Consider the following 25,209-nt stretch of genomic DNA (forward strand, 5'->3'; position numbering starts at 1 on the left):
TTGTAAACTCTTTGGGGCAGGTACCTTTTAAAAAATCAGATGTGGAGAGCAAGTAAAAAATCACTTAGAAAAGTTAGATGCCTGCAAGTCACCAGGGCCTGATGAAATGCATCCTAGAATGCTCAAGGAGTTAATAGAATAGGTATCTGAGCCTCTAGCTATTATCTTTGGGAAATCATGGGAGACGGGGGAGATTCCAGAAGACTGGAAGGGAGCAAATATAGTGCCCATCTATAAAAAGGGAAATAAAAACAACCCAGGAAACTACAGACCAGTTAGTTTAACTTCTGTGCCAAGGAAGATAATGGAGCAGGTAATTAAAGAAATCATCTGCAAACACTTGGAAGGTGGTAAGGTGATAGGGAATAGCCAGCATGGATTTGTAAAGAACAAATCGTGTCAAACCAATCTGATAGTGTTCTTTGATAGGATAACGAGCCTTGTGGATAAGGAAGAAGCGGTGGATGTGATATACCTAGACTTTAGTAAGGCATTTGATACGGTCTCGCATGATATTCTTATAGATAAACTAGGAAAGTACAATTTAGATGGGGCTAATATAAGGTGGGTGCATAACTGGCTGGATAACCGTACTCAGAGAGTAGTTGTTAATGGCTCCCAATCCTGCTGGAAAGGTATAACAAGTGGGGTTCCGCTGGGGTCTGTTTTGGGACTGGTTCTGTTCAATATCTTCATCAACGATTTAGATGTTGGCATAGAAAGTACGCTTATTAAGTTTGCGGACGATACCAAACTGGGAGGGATTGCAACTGCTTTGGAGGACAGGGTCAAAATTCAAAATGATCTGGACAAATTGGAGAAATGGTCTGAGGTAAACAGGATGAAGTTCAATAAAGATAAATGCAAAGTGCTCCACTTAGGAAGAAACAATCAGTTTCACACATACAGAATGGGGAGAGACTATCTAGGAAGGAGTATGGCAGAAAGAGATCTAGGGGTCGTAGTAGACCACAAGCTTAATATGAGTCAACAGTGTGATACTGTTGCAAAAAAAGCAAACGTGATTCTGGGATGCGTTAACAGGTGTGTTGTAAACAAGACACGAGAAGTCATTCTTCCGCTTTACTCTGCACTGGTCAGGCCTCAGCTGGAGTATTGTGTCCAGTTCTGGGCACCGCATTTCAAGAAAGATGTGGAGAAATTGGAGAGGGTGCAGAGAAGAGCAACAAGAATGATTAAAGGTCTTGAGAACATGACCTATGAAGGAAGGCTGAAGGAATTGGGTTTGTTTAGTTTGGAGAAGACTGAGAGGGGACATGATAGCAGTTTTCAGGTATCTAAAAGGGTGTCATCAGGAGGAGGGAGAAAACTTGTTCACCTTAGGCTCCAATGATAGAACAAGAAGCAATGGGCTTAAACTGCAGCAAGAGAGATTTAGGTTGGACATTAGGAAAAAGTTCCTAACTGTCAGGGTAGTTAAACACTGGAATAGATTGCCTAGGGAAGTTGTGGAATCTCCATCTCTGGAGATATTTAAGAGTAGGTTAGATAAATGTCTATTAGGGATGGTCTAGACAATATTTGGTCCGGCCATGAGGGCAGGGGACTGGACTCGATGACCTCTCGAGGTCCCTTCCAGTCCTTGAGTCTATGAGTTACAGCACCTAGCGCAATGAGGCTCTAGTAACTGACTGAGGCCTTAAGATATTACTGTGATGTTTTGAGGATCACCCATACCAGTGAGGGGTTCTGTCACCGCCTGCTCTGTAACCTTAGGTGCCTAAGTGCTATGTTCCAACCCCAGCTGCCCCCAGTCTAGTTCCTCCTTGCAGGGTGACCTCCACAACCCTCCTAGCTCCGAGTCTCCCCAAATCCATCTACCTCGAGTTCTTAACTACTAGACATTCGGACCCTTCCCTTCTGCTCCCCCCCTCCAAAGGAGTGAAACCTGCCCCCAGTTATCAGTTCACTTTGGCACACACCCGCCACATAGTTTGTACAACAGACCTGCTTGGGGTAAAAATAAACCAAAAGGTTTTTTAACAGACAAATCAGACTCTATGTTGAAACCATAAGGAAAAGCAAACATGAACAAGAGACACAGAAAATAAACATAAGGATGCAACCTCAGGCTTCATACGTCGCTATTAGCTAAATCCCCCTTTCTAATACAAGTTACTTACTGCCTCTGAACTGTTTCCTAGCTTGCCCTCTGTCGTGGGGGCAGACCTAGTGTTTCATGGAAAACACCACGCTTAGATGCTGCTCTGAGCCAACGCGTGAGAGCTCTCTTGTCAATTGAATTACTCCGCCCCTGGTAGCGGCGATAACTGTGTCGGTTGCAGAAGCTCTACCCCCGCCATAGCGCTGTTCACCCCTGTGCTTAGGCCAATGTAACTTACAGTTGCTCGGGGGGTGGCCTAGTCACATCCCCAAGCGACATAAAACTTATACCCACCTAACCTGTGGTGTGTACATAGCTTTAGCTTTCCGAACCTGGGGTTTTCTTTCAGTTTCAATGTTTTCCCATTAACTCTACTGGTCCAGCATTGCCTTTTCCTGGCTGGACAATGGATGGGTACTTAAATTTAGTTTCATATAAAACAACTGACTTGGGTGGAGTCCCTCCTGGTTGTGAGGTGTATTTGAAATGGTAGTACTGGTCATGAGCATACTATTCTATACACATAAATACATAGCTTCGTAACCACAGTCTGTGTCTATATCTTATAAAGACCATCAAGTTCAGAATGTTACAAGCTTTCCCAAAAGACCTTACTCAACATATTTTAACACACAGGAACACTGTATACAACCAGCTGGTTCAATTTGTTACTCTTTGGGGTTCAGTCCCCCTGTTCACCCCTGGGAGGGGTCTCAAACCTGATTGTCACAATTACCGTAACACATAAGATCAACATGGACCCTCAGTGGAATGCGGCCTCAGTTTTGTCTCTGAGCGATAGCATCTGCAGTCACATGGCATCCCTTAACACCACAACAGGGCACAGGTTCAGCACCATTTCAGAGGGCAGAACACCAGCTACCGAACCAGCATCACTTCCTGCAGCACCTCCATTTCTCTTCAAGGTCTCCCATCCAAATACAAAGCCTGCCTAACCTTGCTTCACTGAGGAAATCAGATCACTCCACAACACAAGGTGGCATGGCTAGCACAGTGTGGCATCGGGGTACACACAGAGACGTGCTTTATTGATAATCATCCAGAAGTGATATAGTCTGGGTGTGATGAAACCTACAGGAATACTTAGATAGTAAACTCTTTGGGGGCAGACCATCTTCTCCTTCCGTGTTTGCACAGTGCCTGGCACAATGGGGTCCTATTCATGACTTGGGCTCCTAACACGCATAATGATAATGACTGATGTTTAAAAATCCTTAAAGTGCCATTTAGTGCAACAATCTCCTGCCACAACAGGGCACAATACCCAAGCAGGACCACAATGGGGGCACTGCATTGATTACTAATCCTATCCCATCCTTGAATCCTTTACACCAGCACCCTCAGCAGGCAATCATAGGGTTGGGAATTTCAGCAAGCAGCAGAGAGCTGCTGTGCTTGCTTATGATTTAACTTAAAGAGGGTTTCCAGGCCTGGGCCAAGTTCTTAAACCCAAATTTATCCTGGCTTAAAAAAAAAAATTGCTAAACCTTTGAGGAAGATCCTCTGGATCCTGAACGACACACATCCCCACCCAAAGTTATCACTGTTAAAAGATTTCATAGAAGCCCATTTTTGTGGGGTTCATTAAAAAAAAAACCTAATGTTTTGTGCTCCCCCTAGCGGGTCTGAACAACAATGCCAATTCCTGCAGAGCTCAGGGTGCACCAAACACAAAGCCAATGCAAAAAAAGGCGCAGCATTACAAGCCGGAGTTGTTGTTAAAACAAAACAAAACAAACCTACTGCATCCATTCTAATTAGAATCAAAACCCACCAGGGGGCAGAGGCTGGGCCGGGGGAGGAGAATGCCAGAGGAAAGAGATCAAATTGGCAAGGAACAAAAAGATGTTTTATCTCTGCCTGCCACGTGGGTTTCGCAACCAATGCCAAGCTGGAAACAATATTGTTGGGTTTTTTTCCCCCTAAACGTATGTGACAGCATCCCTTTCAACAGAGGACATTAATGGTCTGTATGAGGACTTGCACAAATCAAGTGAGAGCAAAACCTATGCTCCGTAGCAGAGTTTGCAAGCTGCAGGGCAGGCTGTCCTAAGGGTAGAAATGCAGTCAGTGACAGAAACAGCCCTAAAAAGGGTAAGTAATCATAGGATTGCGCTGACTCCAAATCACAAGCAGCATCAGGGAATTCGGTGTGGGGCGGTGGGAGAGGGAGAGGAGGGAAGAAGATTCTTCAAATTAGTTCATGCTGAAAATCACTCTAACAAGGTGAGATGTTTCTTTTTGCCTTTCCATTAAAAAAGTTATCTTATAAATCAAACCCCTTGTTCCTGTGCTTCAGGTGTCGGCTGAGAGAAACTCCTTTTCAATAGCCTAGGGTCCACTTATACAACCTGCTGTCTCCACAGGTAACACGTCCAATTACATGAGCTTTGTTTTCTGTGGTTTTTACAAATAGATCTTGACTCTCTTTTAAAAAAAACCACCCTCCGTACAGGCGTTAGTAGCTCTGCTCTTACAGACATATGCATTTACCGAATGCTCTCTGACTAATCCACCAGCACACTTCTGAATGTGTCTCCCACCATTGGAACAACACACTCACACTCTTCTGGGTACCTTCATGCCCTCCGTGTGACTGAAAAGGGGCACATGCTCCCTTTGTAATGTGTATTAGAGAGGTTTCCAGCTGAGAAAGCTCCTCCTACCATCTTCTGCATGAGCCAAGCAGGGGACGTGTAGGGACAATTCTTCTTAAATCCAGGAGGCTGGGTTTGAGTCTCGCACTGCCACAGCAAGTCCAACTTAGGGTTGCCACCTCTCCTCATGTTTCCAGGATCCTCCCACTAATGACAGGTGGTCCCACAGGTTGTGGGATGACAAATGGCCCTGAAAGAATTTTGATGGCCTACAAAACGTGACAACATTTAACCAATTGCCATTTCTCAGAGTATCACAAATGTTATGCTGACAGGTGCTAATGGCTGGCAGCAAGTGAGTCTGAGGGCTTGTCTACACTGGCACTCTACAGCGATGCAACTTTCTCACTCAGGGGGGTGAAAAAACACCCCCCTGAGCGCAGCACCGTAAAGCGCCAGCGTAGGCAGTGCCCCAGCGCTGGGAGCTGCGCCCCTCGTGGAGGTGGGTTTTTCAGAGAGCTCTCTCCCAGGGTTGCGCCGCGACCACACAAGGCAGGTTAAAGCGCTTTAGCGTAGCCCGTGTAGCTTAGCCCTTAGGGTGGTCTACACTTGCAGAGTCATTGCGCTGTAAGTTTCACTGGTGATAGAGAACCAGTGAAAGAAAAGTGCTGGTTTGAATACTCAATTCCTCCAGTGTCATAGAGTGTTTACATTAGCAGCACTTCCATCGGGGATGAGAGCCGCGCTCTAGGGCAGCTCTTCCACAGCGCAGCTCTCTCCAGTTTGATGATGGGTCTTGTGGGAAGGAGCGCGTGATCTCGGGGCATCCTGGGTCCTTGCACAGCCTCCGCTCCCCAAACACCGATAAGCTCCAGTAGCTCAGCAGTGCTCCAAGCAGGGGATTGTTTGCTCCATGGAGCAGGCATTGTCACCTGGCCAGATAAGTGAGCACTTGCCAAGAATTAATTTGCAAACTGGACACCATCAGATTAGGCCTGAATAAAGACTGGGAGTGGTTGGGCCATTACAGAACCTAAACCTAATTTCCCCACTATTAATTTCTCCCTACTGTTACTCACATCTTCTTGTCAACTGTTTATAATGGGCCACTCATTACCACTTCAAAAGTTATTTTTCCTCCCTTGGTATTCTGCTGTTAATTGATTTATCTTGTTAGACTGACCTCACACTTGGTAAGGCACCCCCCACCCCCCTCTTCATGTAGGTATACCTGCTCCTGTATTTTCCACTCCATGCATTTGAAGAAGTGGGAGTTCTACCCACAAAAGCTTATGCCCAAATACATTTGTTAGTCTCTAAGGTGCCACAAGGACTCCTTGTTGGGTGTTTTTGCTGATACAGACTAACACGGCTACCACTCTGAAACCTGTCACTTGCCAAGAAAACAGGAAGGGGAGTTTCAAAGTTCCTGGGGCTTTACATGCAGAACCGGCTCCAGGCACCAGCGAACGAAGCAGGTGCTTGGGGTGGCCAATGGGAAGGGGAGGCATGTCTGGCTCTTCAGCCGCAACTGCCGAGGAAAGAAGCAGCACAGTTGAGCTTCTGCCGAATCACGGCTTTTTTTCCCCTTTTCCCCCCCACCCTTCGCAGTTTGGGGCGGCCAAAAAGCCTGAGCCGGCCCTGTTTACAGAGTGAGGGGTGGATGTCTGTTTACCTGGCAACAGAGCAGCAGAGCTGCTGGCTAGAGTGGTCACTTAGGCACTGTGGGATATCCTCAGGAGCGTAAAAACTGTGTATACAGGAGGAACGTGTCTTCACTTGCACCTCACCGGTAACAGTTGTACGCCTCTCATGGAGGTGGTTTTCTTTCTGTGATGAAACTTCCGAGTTTCACTGCAAAAAGTCATTGGCAAGTGTAGCTGCTCCCATGGTCTTTGCGCAAAAAAGGGACTTTTCCCGCCTTAAATGGCAAGTGTAGACATGCCCTTAGATCCTAAGACAAGCGTAGGCCTCATTAAAGCCAACAAGTGTGTCCTGTACCCTCCTTTAGGTTCAGCAGAAGGAGCAGTCAAGCCCCTTTATCTAGTAAGAACAGCTGCAGGCAAGGGGAGGAGGAAGGGAAGTGTTTCAGGTACTAGGCTGCATGGCAGGTCAAAGTGAAGCTGTGTGAACTGAGGGGTTTTCCAGGTTGCAAATGCAGGGGAGAGGCTGTGTGTGCTGGAGGCAGAAGGCCCGGAGAAAGAGTTATGAGTATCATCACCCTGAGAGAACGCAGAAACAGAGCTTTTTGGGCACACACCTCACTGGACAGGCAGACGGGGATTTTGGAGTAAGAAAATGGTTGGCTGCTCTTATTTGTTCCTTCTGTGTGTTCCTACCTACTTCAACAATAACAAAAAAATCCATCAAGAATATATGTGACTCAGATCACTGATTTCTCTTTGGAGCTGAAACAACCCTGCAAGGCCTCAGACTTTGGCTAATCGCTTGGGCCAAAGGAAGAGCAATAATGTGTGTTCCTATGGGGCCCACCATCCAAAGATCTCAGATATCCATGGCTTAAGCCTCACCTCAGCCCTGGGAGTAGGGAAATATTACCCTCCACGTTGTGTCAAGGAGGAAATTGAGGCACAGTGAAGGGAAGTATCTTGCCCAAGATCACAAATCTGTGTCACAGCCAGCAAACCTCCAGCAGGGGAAATGGGGATTGACTCCACATTCTATGAGAGAAGCAGCGACCTGCTGGGTTTTGCCAAGCAAGAACTCACCGCTTATTCACTGCTTGTTGCTAATGATGCTCAAAAAGCAATGATCCAAGGCTAACATATTCAAACACAGGACACCCAAAACAGAACACATTGCCTATGGTTAACAGCCTCACCGTGTCCATTTCAGCAATGTAGACATGCACCACCACCCTCTGCTGAATGGAATCAGAACTATTCAGCTCTGTGTCTTAGGCCCTATACTGTTAAAAGCTATTGGAGAGTCTCCTGTAGTTCAAGAGGCAGGGGCTGGGGCATTTGGAGAGGAACTGATTCTACATTGAACATTTCCCCAAAAGGTTTTCATGAGGCATCAACAGCTCATTTAAAGGAAGAATATCATAGGGTGAAGGGGAATTGTTCATGGTTCAAACACAGAGCAGCTGGTGAACAGAGCAGATCACAGTATTTTGAATGACGTTGCAAATTTTGTGGGAAAAAAACATGAAAAAAAAAAATCTTTCCCTCCATGAATTACATCTCCCCCCACCAGCTCTCCTGTTCTGCAGCCAGGTATTTAGATCACAAAACCACCACCATGAATGACACTGAATGGGATATGAGAGTCTCAGCAAAGAAGTCAGAGAGGGATGAATGAGTTATGGAAACAAGCTACTTTCTGGCAACACACAAATACCCCAGAGGTGATTCTTCCAATGGAGGCATGAGCAGACAGGGCTGGGGGGGGGGGCTTTTATTGCTTCTCCCCGCCCCCCACGGAAGAGAAGTTATGCAGCCAGATCCTGCTCTCAGACAAGTTTTGTTCACTTGGATGGAGGGAGTGACTCCAGTGTCATTTCAGTTCTTGAATCAGGCCCTTGGTCTCCAAGGCTGTCAGTCTGAACACCAGCAATCAGCTCACTCCCACCTCTAAGAATGGGCAGCCACGCTTTGACAACCACACCCAACTACAGCCTGAACCAGAGATCAGCAGCCGGATCAAAGAGAAGAAAACATAAGGCAGGAGTGGCAGTGACATAGGAAACAGCTACCCCGGGCAAATGGGGGTGAGAATAATGTGGCTCATAGTGAAAGAGAGATGGATGTGCAGTGCCTTATCGGCGACTGGCTGTTATTCCAACTAGCTTCCTGATAACATAAGAAGCTTAATCAACTATGCAAATGACGGCCTATCTGGAGACGGGAGGAAATAGAAAAATAAACCCAGAGACTGTGCATTAAACTAGCCCATGAAATAAAGAGGGGAGAAAAGAGGTTCCTTCTTTTGATAAAATTCTTTCAAAAGATTAAATTAAAGCAGAATTAATTAGGAGAATTGCACTTAACCCAACTCTCCATAAGAGGGCTCAGCAGGCAAGAGGCAATCAAGTGAAAGACAGACGCAAGAGGCACTAAAAGAGCAAGCCAGCCAGGGAGAAAAAAAATCAAACAAAAAAGTTCACCATTTTTGGCTGGGCCATCTAGCTGGGTGCTAGATGGAGCGTTGGACAGCTAAAGAGCCCCGCTTTGTCATCCTTGGGAAGCTGGAGGGGCAGATGAAGAAATAAGCTGATTACTTACTATCCCATCAAATGGGAGGAGGAGGATAGTTGGGTGGGAGAAGCCGGCAATGCAGAGACCATTGGTGCCTCGGTTCTTCTTTGATCCCACTGCCCTATGGTACCCTGTGGTGTATCAGTAGGAGGGCAGTGCATGGTTATCCACAGCAAGAGACTTGCATACCACAAGGAGCAGACTGTCCAGCCCAGCAGCCTGCATACCCCACAGTGCCTGCAGTGTAGCACGTGCTGCAGCACATAGAACCCCACCTGCCCAAAGGAACCTGAAGCATTGCTGCAAATCATGGCATTCCTCAGTGCATGGCCCACAGAGGCCTGTAGGGTGCAGCACCCCCTGTGGCCAGCAAAAGAGCCCACCGCAGGGCATGGCCAACTGTCCTCTCCAACCTGAGAAAAGCCCTCACGGCATAGCGCTCCGGCTGCCTCCAAAGAAGTACCCTACATGGCATGGCATTCTGTCCCGCCTCATCAGGAAGAGCCTGCCCCATGGGTTAGCCTTGTGACAACTTTGGCTGCTTTGGCGTTAAGTCAGTTGAGTTCAGTCAGCAGTTTACCATGGAAAAGCCCTTGGTGCACTATCACCTGGCCCCTGCTTCTCTCACAGCCAGTGGTCCCTTTGATTCTGATGATTCTGTTGGGCTGGCATTTTTAAGTAAAAAGGCATGGTGCAGCACTGCCAACACAAAACACTTGGTAGCAGCAACAGCCAATTGCCTCTAGACTTTGAAGTACAGATTGGATCTAGGGGAGTTATATTGTCATCCGCAAGTCTCATTGCATGGCTCTGAGACGTCATCTCCCATGACATGCCAAGGCGCTTCTGAATCAGAGCCTCAGGGGAGGGCGGGGCGGGGAACAGGAGCACGCAACGCACACAAGACAGAGGAAACAAGTCAAGGAAGTGCTCAGCACACACAACCTCTCAGCACCTTGATGGCTGGATGGTTTAATAGCTAGGGGCGCTTCAAGGGAGCCAGGTGATGCTCTGTGCCAGAACCAGCAAATAGCTTCTTTCAAATCCGGTTCTTGCTGGGAACTGTAAATCCTTCACAGTGGATGGAAAGGAGTTTTGCTGCTGTACTAGGCACCATGAGGAACCTTGAGGCTTTGCAGTATGTTGCACATACAGGCTGTAGCTGGAAGGGTCAGGGTTCTAAGCAGTGCAGTGATGTAAATGATGGTGTTGTGTTACATGCTGGGTGGGAGTGGTAACTTGCACTGACTGGGCACTCAGCAGATGTCCAAAACAAGCGTCACAAGTGCTAGTTTGGTGCCAAGGATCAGCCCCGTGGTTTGTAGATTAGATTTCAAAATGGCAAGGAATTGATTCCACAACAATTTCTGCAACCATGGAATTGCAGCATACCTCAGGCACTGACCATGGGGGAAAACCCTCTTCTCATGCAATCCCATCTCCACCTCAGAGGAGATTAGGGATAGTACAGAAATGGGCCTGTCCTGAGATGCTGAAACAGAAAGAGGAAGTGGAACTGGATGCCACAGGGGTCTGGTAATGGGACACACAAGCCTATATCTATCTAGGTCCTTATATTGCACCCATCACCCTGGTATCCAAGTGCCTCTCACCTTTAGATCATGCTGGAGTACAACCAAATGCCATTACCATCTGTGGCTTCTAAGAGGCTTTCATGGACCAAATTAGTGGGTCTCACTCCAGTTCCCAGTAAGCAGTCACCCATGTAAACCCCATCACTGCACTAATTGGGCTCTTCTGTTGGCAGATTAAGCACAGGTGTCAAGGACTGGATGGGCCACGGAGACTGAACCACTCTTCTGAAGCATATGGGCCATGGAGATGGAACTACATTAATCTAGAGAACCATAAACTCTTACAGGGTCACACATCTTTCATAATATGGCTCTACATGTTTGGAGGATGAAGAGAACTTTCAGAGGTATCAATAAATATAACAGAGAGGGATGCATCGTCTAGCTCCATCACCAGAAGGTAGAATAATTCTCAGACTCCAGCTGAGGTCAGAAGCTCAGAGGAGATGACCTCCCAGCAGATGTGGGTGACTTCACACTGTTATTTTGCATTGCAGTCAAGTCCAAGTCACCAAATATTTAAAAAAAGAACTTTCACAAATCATACTCCCTCAAAGCAGAAGGAAGGAGAAAAGTTGTTTCTCTGCTGACACCTTGCATGGAGCCATCAGCAACCAAGTGGCCTCCAGGGAACATCAAAACCAGCTCATCATCAGCTGCATATTCAGAAACCCAATCGCATGGATAAATAGTAAAGGATCATTGTATTTACCTGCAATTAATGGGAACTCACCAACTCCACATGACAAATCTGGGAGTCTTTTATTTGCTCAGTTTCTTTGGACACAGATGGAATAAGGGGTGAAAAGAAAAAAAAATTCTCCCTCCTTATACAAGTGCTTTAGTATTCTGCAGCCGTGCTGCCTAATTACACAAACCCCCACACAGCCACCATTACCACACTGGTTCCTCGGCTGTTTTCCCGTCTCCAAGAGCTATTTATCCTGGTAAAATGTTGTTGAATAAATAAATCTATTCCTCCCCCTACACAGCTACAGCACCTGGTTACAGCACAGGCCTGTTGAGAGAGTTGGGTGGAAATCACTCCCTGCAGGGTTGAACTGATGCAGCCCTCTCTCCAGGCCAAGCCTCAACCCCACACGCACATAGAACCTCCATTCTGCTTTGCATGGTCATCTGCCCTTCCCTAACACTAGGGCTGGTTGATTTGAAGCTTGGACACAGCTTCCTTGCAGTCTATAGATTGATGTATGCACAATTCTAGGGCTCCCACAGAGTTTTAGCGACCACAGGTGATCAGCTCTTTGGTTTTATATCTCTTCCAAAGACATATAATCTATGCAGGGAATTTATAAGGCCACAGTACCATATATCTAAGCACCTCACAATCTTTAATGTATTAATCCTTACAGCACTCCTCTGTGCAAGTTAAGTATTATCCCCATTTTACAGATGGGAAACTGAAGCCCAGAGAGGCAAAGTGATTTCTCCAAGGTCACACACAGTCTGTGGCAGAGCAGGGAACTGATCTGAGTCTCTCACGTCTCTAACCACTGAACCAACCCTCCACTCAGCTCAGTGGTTCATGCATTGGCCTACTAAACCCAGGGTTATAAGCTCAATTCTTGAGCGGGCCACTTAGAGATCTGGGGCAAAATCAGTCCTTGGTCTTGCTAGTGAAGGCAGGGGGCTGGACTCAATGACCCTTCAGGGTCCCTTCCAGTTCTATGAGATAGGTATATCTCCATAAATGACACCAGCTTTCAATTAACATTTCCAGTTTCTAACATGTGCTTTTACCAGGGGGGATTTTCCCTATAGACCACTTTGCTTTTTGTCCTTTTTATCTCTTCATTCTGTTTCATTCACTCTTTTTCCACTCCATCTCTAGCTTGGTTTTCTCTTTTCTTTCTTCTTTGTTGTCTTGGTTACATGGCCAGATTCTTGATACATGGCTCGTTTTCATTCTAATGATGTGTTCTTGTAAAGCACAATATTTTACTTCAATTGTCTGTCACTGGAAAATTCCTTTGACGGATATAACATTTCTATATCAACTAACTGATATTGCTTTATGACTGGATAGTTTGCCAGGGTTCCACAAATGGTGCATCTTGAGAACCTGAGATATGATCTGTATCATTTATATAAAACACACACACAAAAACCAGTACATTCCTAACTGCAGAGAAACAGGGTTTCTCCAAAATGGTCTGCTAATTACTTGCAGCAAACCTTTCAGTATCAAGAAGGAAATAGATTCTGTACCTTTAAGGTAAACAAGTGTATTATAACTCCATCCTTTATGCAATATTGCTCACCCAATCTGGCTGACCCAGAAACGGATCATCAGGTATGGTCCTGCAGGTTACATTACACCAGCTGTCTGGAGGGTTGGAAGAGCAGTAAAATACCATCGTTGCTAGGATCTATTGGGAGATAGGCACTGGGAGACCCTAGGCCTTGCTCCATAGGTTCATCTGAGCCTACACAGGTTATTTCAGAGACTGATTTGCTCCAAGGAGGTATTTCTCTAACCCCAAATCAAACACTATGCTAATTGGATGGGTTAGCAGTGGCAGCATCGATGGGGAGAGCTGGAACCAGGTCTCTCGGCCACTCCTCTTCCTCTGCTATTGAACAGGACCTCCAGGGTGACGAGACCAAACCAACTGTGAAGCCCCAAAAAGCAGGCGCCAGTTAGCCCCAGGTGAAAATCCAAGGCTCTTGAGCAGACCTAGTGGCAAGGTCACACGCCTGCAATGCGAGGGAGCAATGTCTGAGCGTTGGACTGGCCTTATAAATTTCCCATGATGTGTGGGATCTGGAAGGGGAGGGAACCTCGTGTTCTAAGCTCAGAGCCGTTGCTCACTGGCCACCCTTCTAGGCTGAACAAGAGTCACAGAAGCAGCACTGCTGGGAGTCGCATCCTGTTCTCTTAGCAAGAGGGATGATGGAATGAGAGAGATTTCTGCAGGGAACGGATACCCCAGATTTGCTGGGCCAAAACAAATAAAAAGCATTTCCTGAGCTAATGCAGCTTTCCGCACACTGCATGGGGAAAGCTGCCTCTCAAAAAGACACTTCGTTGGCTGACTGCTGATCCCAGCACCTGTGCTCCTGCACTGCTCTCACATCCATTCCCTGTTAGCTACAGTCTGCAGAACCTTATTCATGTTTAGTCAACATGGAACAAAAGGCAGCTCTCCAAGGTTCCCGTCAGCAGCTCAGCTTCCCTCCTCTGATTCTTTACCCTAAAAGGATGCCCCTGGTCTCCACCACACACTGTAAAAATAAAAGCCTTCCCTGCCTGTATGCCCGGGTTTTCTATGCTCCCAACAGAAAGAGCTCAGTTCCTAGAGTCTGTAAAATGACCTGCAAAGGAGGAGGGAAAGAAGAGAGCTTGTTCCTTATTTTGCATCTTATGATACATAAAGAAGGTATGAAAGCGTTGGGAGTGGAGCCTAATTTTGTTTTTTTTAAACATTTGTAATTCAGATCTCATCTCCCCTATTTTTTCCTAGCAGACATTATAGGCTGTTGGAGAATTAGCCAGGTTACGATGACATCACGGATAACAGGGAAGTGAAAAGTAATTAAATGGTGGAGGGGAAAATTATTTTTACTCAAATGGTTTTACAGACGACTTAGCTTGTTTGGTTGAGACCATTTCACTCATGTCTGAACACACAGCAGTAAGACAAAAGTACTCTTATTGATCATTCAACAGCCCCACTCCCCTTTAATTAAGGACTGAAACAGTTCCCAACGAACATATCTTGGTGCTCCAGGGCAGACCTCCATGGGAACAGGGAAGGCTGGACCAGACTAGACATGCCTGATATTTCTAAGATAAAAAGCAAGCAGAAGATACCTGTGACCAAGTTACTTCCCTCACCCTGCTCCATACATCGTCCATAGAAGTTGTAATAGGTCACCAGTTAACGCCCTCCACCTCCACCCCTCCCACACACATACACACAACCCACTTCCCCCACTACACACACACTCTCTTGGGGTTCACTTTTATTCACAAAGGGAATTCAAAATGAAACAAACACAAAATGCAGCCCAAGTCTTCTTCCCAAGGTTGGCAGCTTCCAAGGCTCCTCCATGAGGACGGCTCAGTACACATCCTAGTTCTCCACTCTAGAGAGCCGTTCCCACACCTTTATATTCTGATGTGGCAACAATGCAGAGTATTTCGCAGCAGGAACATCCTCCGTCTCTGTTATTCAGGCAAACACTACCAGCCTGTTCCTGCATCATACAGGGCTCTGAAAGGGGGCACAGAGCCCATTTTTAGCATTGGAAGGTTACCTTTAATGCCTCTTAGTAGCTGAAGAATAAAACACCTGCCAAAACCATTCGTAAAAGTTTTTCAGTCTTGGCTTTAGCTTCAAAAGATAAACACTAGTGCCTCATATAATAAATGACAGCAGCTGTTACAATACAAAGCTATAGCTAAGCCATGGACATGTACAGTTCATTTGGAGGGTACCTAGTAACTCTGAGAGGGACTTAAGCCCAGATACCATAAAGAGAGTATTTATTTATATGGCGTCGACCATGGTTACCCAGTAAACACAATGCTTATTACCTTTCAAACACAGCTCTTCTTTTATAGAAATCTTTCTCCCTTTGCATAAACCACACATTCAGCCTTACCCAGATAAAGCAACCACTAACTTCCCTGCTAGGTTTATGGTAAAAGCATGTCTGGTCACATCGCTCTGAAGGAACATCTCCAAAGCGTGAGTCATATTTCTTAATAACCCACAACGCCAGTAAGTTCTTCCTCCACAGCGCACACAGACACCCTGTGATCAGCCTTTTAATTAGACAGTCTGAGCTGAAAAAGTTTGTACTTGGATCTACGCTACACCAAAGTCTGAAGGTGGCTAGACCCACAGCCATGCATCTTCTGGAAGGTGCATTAGAAGACTTGTCCCCTCAGTCATGGCAGCCTAATCCCTCAGAGCTGAAGTGCAATCTTGCACCAACCAATACAATTCAACTCACAAAATAGGTAACCATGCACCAGGCCTATAAAATGCTCCCCATTCATCTCGATGCAGCCAGTCTCCATAGCAACTAGCAGCACTGACAGGAAAGCCACGCTGGACCAGGCCTACCTTTTTCATCTTGCCACTTTTGGTGCCCACAAACGCCAGTGAGTGGTTCTTGTAGACGTAGGCGATCACGGATGTCATCCTGTCCCCGTCTTCGGTGAAGATGGGGAGTCCTCGCACCATCTCCGATACTCCCAGAGGGGCATTCATATCCAGGCCGCAGAAATTGTCATCAATTGTTAACAGCTGTGAACAGAAGGGAGAGGCGGAGAGAGAGCATGAGGCCATGAACATGGATTACTAATACAGGAGTACCTAGGGGGCCCCAGCCAAGATCAGAGCCCCATGCCAGATGCTCTACAAAAACTCAGTTAGAGACATTCCCTAGCCCAAAGATTTTACAATCTAAAGAGACAAGACAGACAAACAGCCAGGGATGCTGGAATGGGGGCAGCTGGAGCCCAGTAGTTTTGGGGAGCCATGGACCATCCACCTGACCCTGAGAGCAGCCCTGGCCCATGTCTCTGCCCCGCCAGGCTCCCCACCCAGGGAAAGTGGAGGGACCCAGGCTCTCCACAGCTGCCCGTGCAGTTCTTACCATGGCTGGGCTGCAGCTCCAAGGTCCCACCCCTAACCGAAGCCAGGTCAGGATATGAACCACACAGACAGCTGTGGGGAACCTCGGACCATCCACCTGCCCTGGGCGGGGGCTGCTCTTGGGTCCCCCCCATTCTGAGCAGGTGCAGGGTTGTGGCTTCCCGGCCCAGCTTCAGCTTCCGGCTTGGCCAGGGGTTGGGGGCTCTTTCCCTTTCCCCACTTTTGGGAAGGCAACTAGCCCACTGTCACAGCAAGTCAGTAGTAGAGTCATGCATAAAACCCAGGGCTTCCTGAATCCTAGTGCAGTGCCCTACCCACTGGACCACATCACCTCATCCTTTTGCCTATTAGTTTATCATTCATGACCTAACAACCAAGCCCATGGTCTGTTAAGAATCTCAGCTTAGATATTCCCAGTTTGTGTCTGAAATGCACATAAAACACAAGGGACTCATTTCCCAGAGCTGAAGAAGGGCTCTGTGTGGCTCGGACGCTTGTCTCTCTCATCAACAGAAGCTACTCCACTAAAAGATAGTACCTCACCCACCTTGCCTCTCTAAGGGAATCAGAGTCAGAACTCCTGGGTTGTATTCTCGATCCCCCAATCACACAACGTGAGCTTGGTCAAGCCAGCTAACCTCTCTGGGTCTCAGTTTCCCCTCTGTAAAATGGAGGTCACTAACACCTACCCACCTCAAAGGGGGATTTTGAGGAGGATTAACTCATTAAATGTCTGTAAAGCACTTTGGGCCCATGGAGGACAGGTTCTGTAACTGGAGCTCTGTGGTGGCTCTCTCTTTATTTCCAATTGCTGAAGACATCTGTAAAGCCCTAACAACCTGAAAAACTGCCCTGCCCACTTATACACCTTCACAGCTACTACAATCTGCTGGGCTACTACTGTCTCTTTCTGGACTTGAAGGCCTCAGGATTGGTAGCAGAGGACCTTCATATTTGGAACTTGGTCCACGAAAGCCCAAAGTGGACAGCCATCAGAATACGGTGGAAGTTGTGAATACATTTGGTTTAGCATATTGTTGGGCTTCTTTGACGGTGCTTCCTAGAAGATCAATAGGCAATGCATTCGCTGCAGCAGATGGCACTGGCAGAGGCATCTCTTCTACCCTAGCTTTAGGCAACACAGTTTGTTGAAGAGGGCATTGGACTGGATGTTAGGAGACCCTATCCTGTTAACAGAGGTTCTCTCCTTTAGCTCTAGTAGCAGCAATACGCAGCAAGGGAGGTTTAGGTTGGACATTAGGAAAAAGTTCCTAACTGTCAGGGTAGTTAAACACTGGAACAAACTGCCTAGGGAGGTTGTGGAATCTCCATCTCTGGAGATATTTAAGAGTAGGTTAGATAAATGTCTATCAGGGATGGCCTAGACAGTATTTGGTCCTGCCATGAGGGCAGGGACTGGACTCGATGACCTCTCGAGGTCCCTTCCAGCTCTACAATCTATGAATCTATGAATTTTGCAGTTCTATCAGTGCTGGTGTTGCGACATTCCAGTTGGTCATGGCGCGCTAGGTGGTGACAAGGAAACAGCCCTAGATGGCCAGAGAGTGGTGTATAATAGCACGTTTGCCAAGGCAATAGGTTCTATGAACATGATTCATCAAAGCACTTAAGCACATGCTTAAATGTCTTGCTGGATTGAGGCCTACAAGTGTTAATTAAATAAGTGCGCAGAATGTCTATCTAATTTTCTTAGATCAATAATAAATGATCATGAGCATTACTGTTATATTTGCTTTATATTTGCTCATATCTTCCTTGACACGTAGACAGAAATTACTGCTCTTGCTTGAGTTCCCTAGCAATAAAAGCCTGCAGTTGATCAGCTTTGTCCTCACCTGGCAATTACAGGGAATAATTGCAGATGGTTTTATTGAACAGGAAAGTAATGTGTCCTAAAAATAGTTATAAACATACAAAGCACCCCGCCCAAAGCATTTAAAGAGCTATTAGAAAAGAACAACAAGACCTGAGCTCTAGCCTGTTACAATCATTAATCTCTGGGGACTGCACCTTCAGAGTTAAAACATCAACTCAGAGAGCAACCATGGATCAAATCTTAGGGCTCCACGAGTCACAGTTTGGTTGCCATGAGTTTACATGCTAGTAGACAATTTAGCATAAAAGGTATGTGGCCAAACTCCAAAGGCCAAATTCATCCTTTGTGTAACAGAATTGTACACGGTGATTACCCTATAGAACTCAATGGAGCTAGATACCATTGGGACGAAGACCCTAGTAGTATTTGAACAAAGTTTGAATATTTATATGGATGGGAACATCAATAGTTGCATTAAATAGGATAAAAAATATAAATAGGATATAAATAATCATGCTTCAGGGACTCAGTCAACCACTAACTGCGTGGGGTCAGGAAGAAAAATGATGAGTTGATTATTCAATAGCTGTCTGCTACTGGGTTTGTCTCTGAAGCATCTGGTTCTGGCCATTGTCGGAGACAGGACAGCAAGCTACATGGACTGTTGGTTTGAGGTAGAATGGCAGCTCTTATGTTTTAGGACGAGTAAATTGCACCAAAATTCACTTGCAATCAGGCACAGTTGGACCAGAACCCTTAGCGAACCTTGCAGTTAATGTGATTGATGTTTCACATGTGTAACAAAACCAGGCCCACATTTAGCCTGGTCCACTTGTCAGACAGGCAGAGAGGGAAACGAAGAAGTCCCATCCTATTGGTGTGAAAAGAAAATCCCCCTATTTCTTCTCGTGGCTTTGAAGAAAGAAGGGGGAACCTATTTCGCCACTAAAATGATGCATTTCATTAATGGGAACCAAGACACTTCACCCTGGATCCAGGTTATGAAACCCCACCCAAAACATCAGGGTTGGCAGCAGGCAAGCACTGAGAGGTGAAGGCTGGTTGGCACATGATCCTTAGACATGAGGTCAAGACATCACTGGTATATCAGCCTGCATTCTCCACTCACCTCACTGCAGCAAACACTGACCTGTCTGGCTGAAAGACCTTAAGGGCAGAAGGGACCATTGTGGTCATCTTGTCTGCCCTCTTGCATGATGCAGGCTGTAAAATCTCACTCAGTGATTCCTGCACTGGGCACTAGCAAGGGCCGGCTCCAGGTTTTCTGCTGCCCCAACAGCAAAAAAACAAAAAACAAAAAAACGCGGCAGTGCGATTGCGCCACTCCACTCTTTGGCGGCAATTCGGAGGCTGGTCCTTTGCTCCGAGAGGGACTGAGGGACCCACCACCAAATTGCCGCCGAAGACCCGGACATGCAGCCCCAATAGTGGCCGGAGGCCCACCCGTTGGTATTGACCGCTCCAATAGACGGCCCTGGCATTAGCTCAACCAGCAGTTCTTGAGTACATCTCCAGATAAGTGGAGACTTAACCCTGAACACTGTGACTTATTTCCTTCTGGTTGAGACTGGACCTGGCTCCAAATTAACTTGCATTTTGCATTGAAATCAGATCGATGTCACACTTTTGTCCAATTTAGATGCAAAACAAAAGGTGAAAATCTGTTGATTTCATCCAAGCTTTTACAAGCAACATAGTCTGGTGCTCGAGGGTACTTTACAAGAATGAAATGCCTGCTATCATCCTCAGAAGAGACAGCTGCAGGACCAGGGTTCCCCACAATATTCTCTAACCCTGCCGGACCATATCTACTTCCGTATCCATGGATCAATCACTTTCTCTGACGCAAATGCCAATAAGGCAATAATAGGGATACTCTTTGCTGTGCAGGCAACTGTCCTCTAGGTCCAAAAGTGAACTGAGGCTAGCAAGTGAGACACACCACATGGTAATGATTTTCAGCTAATATGATTCTTTCTCCAAGATCGACTGCAGAGATACAAAAAAGTCCCCTATCTATATCACTACCCAGCCCCTTACGGTTGTGGCTCTCAGTTATAGTGTTTATATCTTTTACACAGCTAAGACAACAATATACCCGTCTCCTTTAGTCAGGAGAAACATTAAAGTAAGTTCAGATTTATGCTGGGGCGGTCAGGAGCTGCGAGTACAGGTTTATTTTCAATTCCAGACACTTCTAAAGGCAATATAGAGTAGCCGGGCTAAATTCTCCAGAGCCTTCTCAGCTAGACAATTTTGTATTAACTACTTTTAAGAACAAAAACTGCAGCTAGTGCGTTAAAGCACCAGGAATGCCAGATGTTCCAGGATGGCCGTTGGCCAAATTAGGACATCTGAAAGATGCAAAAGGACATACCCAGGGAACGGGAATAGGATCAGTGTCTTGCCCTCTCTCACTCACTGTGTCAGTTCGAATCGAGCCTAGAAAATCATATTATGAGCTGAAGCCAGTTGTGTGACTGAGACATAGGACTGGACACTAGGAAATTGGGGTTCAGTTCCTGGCTCTGACACAAACAGTGTGACCTGTGGCAAGCCACTTCATCTCTTACTGCCTCAGTTTCCCACGTTTAAAATGGGGATAATAAGAGAACCCTCCCTCCCCGGTGTATTCTGAGGACAGATTAATTTGTACGGTGCTATTAGAGCAGTGGTCCCCAAATTTTGAGGGTCACACACCCACTTCCCCCATCCATGCCCCCCAGCCCTCCCTGGAGCCAGGGCCAGGAGTGGGGCCGTGGCTCGGGTTGGGTGAACTGTGACACAAACAGGGATAAGGGGCTGGGGCCACAGCTGAGGGTGGGTCTGGGGCCGGAGCTGCAGCCAAGGACCGAGGCTGAGGGCAGGGCAGGAGCAGAGCCGCAGCCAGGCCATGGTGGGGACTGGCAGTCAGGCCCGTGGCTGGTGCGGCTCCATCCCTGATCCCACCCACAGCTTAGACGCCAGGCTGGGAATGCAGCCCCTGCCAGGGGCTGAGGCTGGGAACAAGGCTGGGAACAGACACATGGTCAGGGCTGAGGGCAGAGGCAGGAGCAGAGCCAGGCCACTCTGGGGACTGGAAGCCGGACCCCCAGCCAGGTTTGGAGCCACGCCGCAGCTGGGGATGGGGCCAGGCACAGGGTCAGGAGCTGGGGCTGCAGCTGTATGTGAGGCCACAGCAGAGCTAGGAGTGGGGCAGGGCTGGGTGGCGCTACCCCCCGCCTCCATGGGGACTGGCCCGACCTGCCGCCCCCGCCTGGGGACCACTTATACCCACGGTGTTCTATAGATCTGAAACACTGTCACATGAAATAGTTGGCAATTGCCCATTAAATTAACAAGGAGGCAGGACTGTTCTCTAAGCCCTAGCAGCTCCTGCTCCAGTTCAGGGCCGAGGCACATTGGCAAGACACTTGGGGATACTCTCACTGCCTGTTTTCATCGTCCCCATTCTGTGGAGGGATAAACAGGACTGCAGTGTGCAGAGCTGCCAATGGGACATGCTGGCTTAGGAAAATCAGGAGGATGTGCGAAGAATGGTTTGATTTAGTGAGGGATTCTGGCAGGACCGTGATGGTCCCTAGATTAAGTCCATTAAAAAGAGTTCGAAGTCCTCCTGGAAAGAATGACTTTGCTGGGCCAGCTGTGGCTTGTTCCCCTCTCTGCTCTTGCTAGGGATTGTCAGGGCCTCCAAGAACTTGAATGCAGCAGAGGGATTACAGTTCTGACGCACCTCTTTACACCACCTCATCTGATCCCACAGCCAGAAGAGAGCAACTTGGCCAAGCTGGCGGATTTAAGTGCCAGATATCAGGGAGCCCGGCCTGAACGGTAGCTGCAATAAATCTCAATTGTCCTTTAAACATCTGCTTTAGCTATGTGTCTCTAAACAGCCCCAGATAAAGAACACTACCTAATCCATATTTTGGGGAAATCCTACAGATGGGATTAGCTATCCCCAGTTCCGCCTCGTTTTCATTTTGGCAGCATCTCTCTCACTAATCAAAGCACAGAGCAGCAGAAGGGCCTTTTTCCAGGGATCTCAACAGTCTGCAAAGTTATCCCAGAGATTCACTGGGGATCAGGCTGTCCTCAATGGCCAGGCCTTGCTTTTGATTTACAGCTAAGAGCTGGAAGTTCTCTCTTTATACAGTGGCTGGTGCTTGGCTACTCACGCAGTTATCACGGGCTTGGCTACTGCAGTTTGCATGCACACACTTAAGCTGGTCATACTTCCAGCACAGCCGACCCCAACAGCCGATAGGAATACAGATTCGACATCAGAAGGCATTTGGGTCTTTGCAAGGAGATAACAAGCATCTCTTCCATCGGCTGATTTCAAGATCTTTCCAACAGAAAGTATCAAAAAAAGGCTAATTTGGGGAGATAGTTAAATGACAGGCAGGACAGACGCTCTAGGGAAATCTTTATCCCGTGTTTGCAGGGATATGGACTGGAGGGTCTAGTAAGTCTGTTCCATCTTGTGGGCTAGAAAGATGTAACACATAGGCCACTCGCCGAAGAAAGCATAGACCACCAACCATTCTCTTTAGCAGTTAACATGCAGCCAAATGACACCCAAATCCATCAGCGCCCTTCGGCAAAGGAACTCTGTGATACAACAGGAGTGGGACTGGAAGCCAGCATTTGGCATTACATTATAATTACAAACTGCACTTCGCTCGTGCAACCACAGCAATGCTTACTGTGCAATTACATGTCACTGCATACAAATGACAGTGCAGTTACAGTTACTTTACCAATTACAGAGCAATTGCACCCACTATGCTAAGAGGTTTTCACCTGTAATTCAGGAAGCAAAGAAGGGGAGGGGGAGGGAAAGTTACTCTAATTGACTAGGGTTTGAACAAACGTTGGGTTTTTTGGCCTGTAGTTTAAGCGTAAATTCAAGGATTGGTGGCAAGCTTGCAGAGCACTGTACAATCTTAAGGTAGCACATTCTTGCATTTATGTTACCGTTCTGCTCCCAGCACATGGCTTGTGCAAGTCTATCCCATGTACCTCACATTGTAAAAACTGCAATTTCCTGAAGAGGCAGCTGCATTTCTTATGGAGGCTAGCAGGTTTCGGTCAATCTTCAGGCCTTCTGTTAATAGAGCTGGGCTGATTACTTATTGCAAATAATCATTAGAGAGTCACTCACAAACCCATCCTGATTTCCTGACTAATCAATGTTTGTGGAGGCATTTGGATGAACAATTTTCAGCTATGGAGCGTTTGCAAACTCGTCCCTCTTTCTCGTGCATGGTGTGGGATTGGTCAGAGTCACAGGGTAGTGCTTCCACATCAGAAATGAACTGGGAGCCGGCGCTGCAAAGCTAACAGTGAAGCAAGAAGCTGTGTTCTGCACCAGCTGAAGCTTCTGAATGACTTTCTAGGGCAGCTCATTGCAATCATCCAGTCTGGAGGCCACAGAAGCCAGGATAACTGGTGCTTTCTGCAGCAAGAGAGGGTCATGGTCACCTTCCAGCTAAACAGAGAGAACAGGATACTTCCAGCCACCATTAAAAATCAAGAAGTTGAAGAGCATGACAGATGTAACCCCATCATGTTAAGTACGTACCACCCATAGATGGCACACCTGTGCCCTACCCTCCAGATGCATCCCCTACCAATCAGCATCACCAGCATGCCTCAGTCAACTCATTTTCAGCCATGCCTGTAGCTTAGCCAGACACTGGGAAAGCAGACTGGCTGCATTGTCTGAGCCTGATGAGAGATGCGGAGCTGAGTTGGAGGCTCCAGGATGTTTTCTTAGTGGACAAGGCCTCCACGTTCCAAAACCCAAACACCATGATTGCATCACCAGAGAGGCTGAGGATCTGAGACCAACTTTTCAGCAGCCAGGCCTCCCTTTGGCAGGTACAATTTGTATCCACAAAAGCATAGGTGCTGGAAGTAGGGGTGCTGCTGCATCCCCTTGCTTGAAGCGGTTTCCATCATATACAGTATTTACAGTTTGGTTCAGTGGCTCTCAGCACCTCCACTACACACATTGTTCCAGCACCCCTGCACAAAAGAAGCTGGCCTTGCAGCCCAAGTCTTGGATGGTAACCCATCAAGCTACCCAATCACAGGTGCAAATCAGGTCATCAGAATGCAACTACTAGGACTTGTGCCTGCAGTTCATTTGCAGGCATGAATTCTGCCCACAAACCACAAGGCCAAGTGACATCTGCAGACTAGCTAAAAATATACCCTGAATGTGCAAGGAACCTGAACTCCCCATTTGTGCCCCCAAAGTAACCCCTGCCACTCAGGGTTTGAGAAGCATATGGCTAAGGTGTGATGGGGAACAGTGGTTCCAGGGCTCTCAGCCTAGTACTTCCCATGAGCTCTGAAGTTCACTGATTTTTTTTCATACTGAAAGAGATTATTGACTGGAGAGAGACTCTCTTTGAAGCTACTAAGGTCTATTGAGTAAATATGCATTTAGGCATCTTTTAAAAAGTGAAGTATTGATCAGGTAAGCTGCAACAGGTCTCTTGTAAGAACATATCCCAGCAGCAAAGCTGTGTATTATATATATGATAGACGGTGGCACTTCACTTTCTTTAGTGCTGCTGCAGTCAAGAGTGTGGTGCTGTTGCTCCATCATGGAGAAGAAAAGTCTCTTGCCAAAAGGAACTGCTCTGCATAAGCATGAAGCTGCTTTCCAAAGAGGGAAAAGCCCTGTTATAGACAGCTGCTGCTTTCCACCCCAGGCTGCATTTCAATGATAGACTAAAGGATTCCTCTATAATTCACTCTTGTGAGGCACTCAGCTGCTACAGTGATGCAGGCAATAGAAGAACCAGAATGGAATGGAATGGAATAGAATAGATTGTGTGGGATCCTACTATTATTTATATTATGGTAGCAGCACCTAGGGGCCCATGTCATGGATCAGAGCTCCATTGTGCTAGGTGCTGCACAAACACAGAACAAAAAAACCCAGCCCTGCCCGAAAGGCCTTAGACTGTAAACTCCTGTCTACATTCGAGACCTTATAGCAACACAGCTCTACTGACAGAACAAGGAGCAATGGTTTCAAGTTGCAGTGGGGGAGGTTTAGGTTGAATATTAGGAAAAAAAATTCACTAGGAGGGTGGTGAAGTACTGGAATGGGTTCCCTAGGGAGGTGGGGGAATCTCCTTCCTTAG

At 47.0% G+C, this 25,209-nt stretch overlaps 1 protein-coding gene across 4 annotated transcripts in view; it reads right to left on the reverse strand.

Annotated features, from left to right (window-relative positions):
- The window catches only part of PLXNA4 (plexin A4), a 667,362-nt gene that overhangs the window by 588,756 nt on the left and 53,397 nt on the right, over window positions 1-25,209 (reverse strand). For 3 of the 4 annotated variants that reach the window (XM_030574789.1, XM_030574885.1, XM_030574977.1), the window contains exon 3: window positions 15,655-15,837. In XM_030574789.1, coding sequence (XP_030430649.1) covers window positions 15,655-15,837 — 183 coding nt within the window. Of the gene's footprint in view, window positions 1-14,206; window positions 14,367-15,654; window positions 15,838-25,209 lie in introns of those variants that run through there. The other variant, XM_030575061.1, reaches the window with a different exon arrangement.

Source organism: Gopherus evgoodei, chromosome 1, assembly GCF_007399415.2.
Source record: "Gopherus evgoodei ecotype Sinaloan lineage chromosome 1, rGopEvg1_v1.p, whole genome shotgun sequence".
Taxonomy (NCBI): Eukaryota; Metazoa; Chordata; order Testudines; family Testudinidae; genus Gopherus; species Gopherus evgoodei.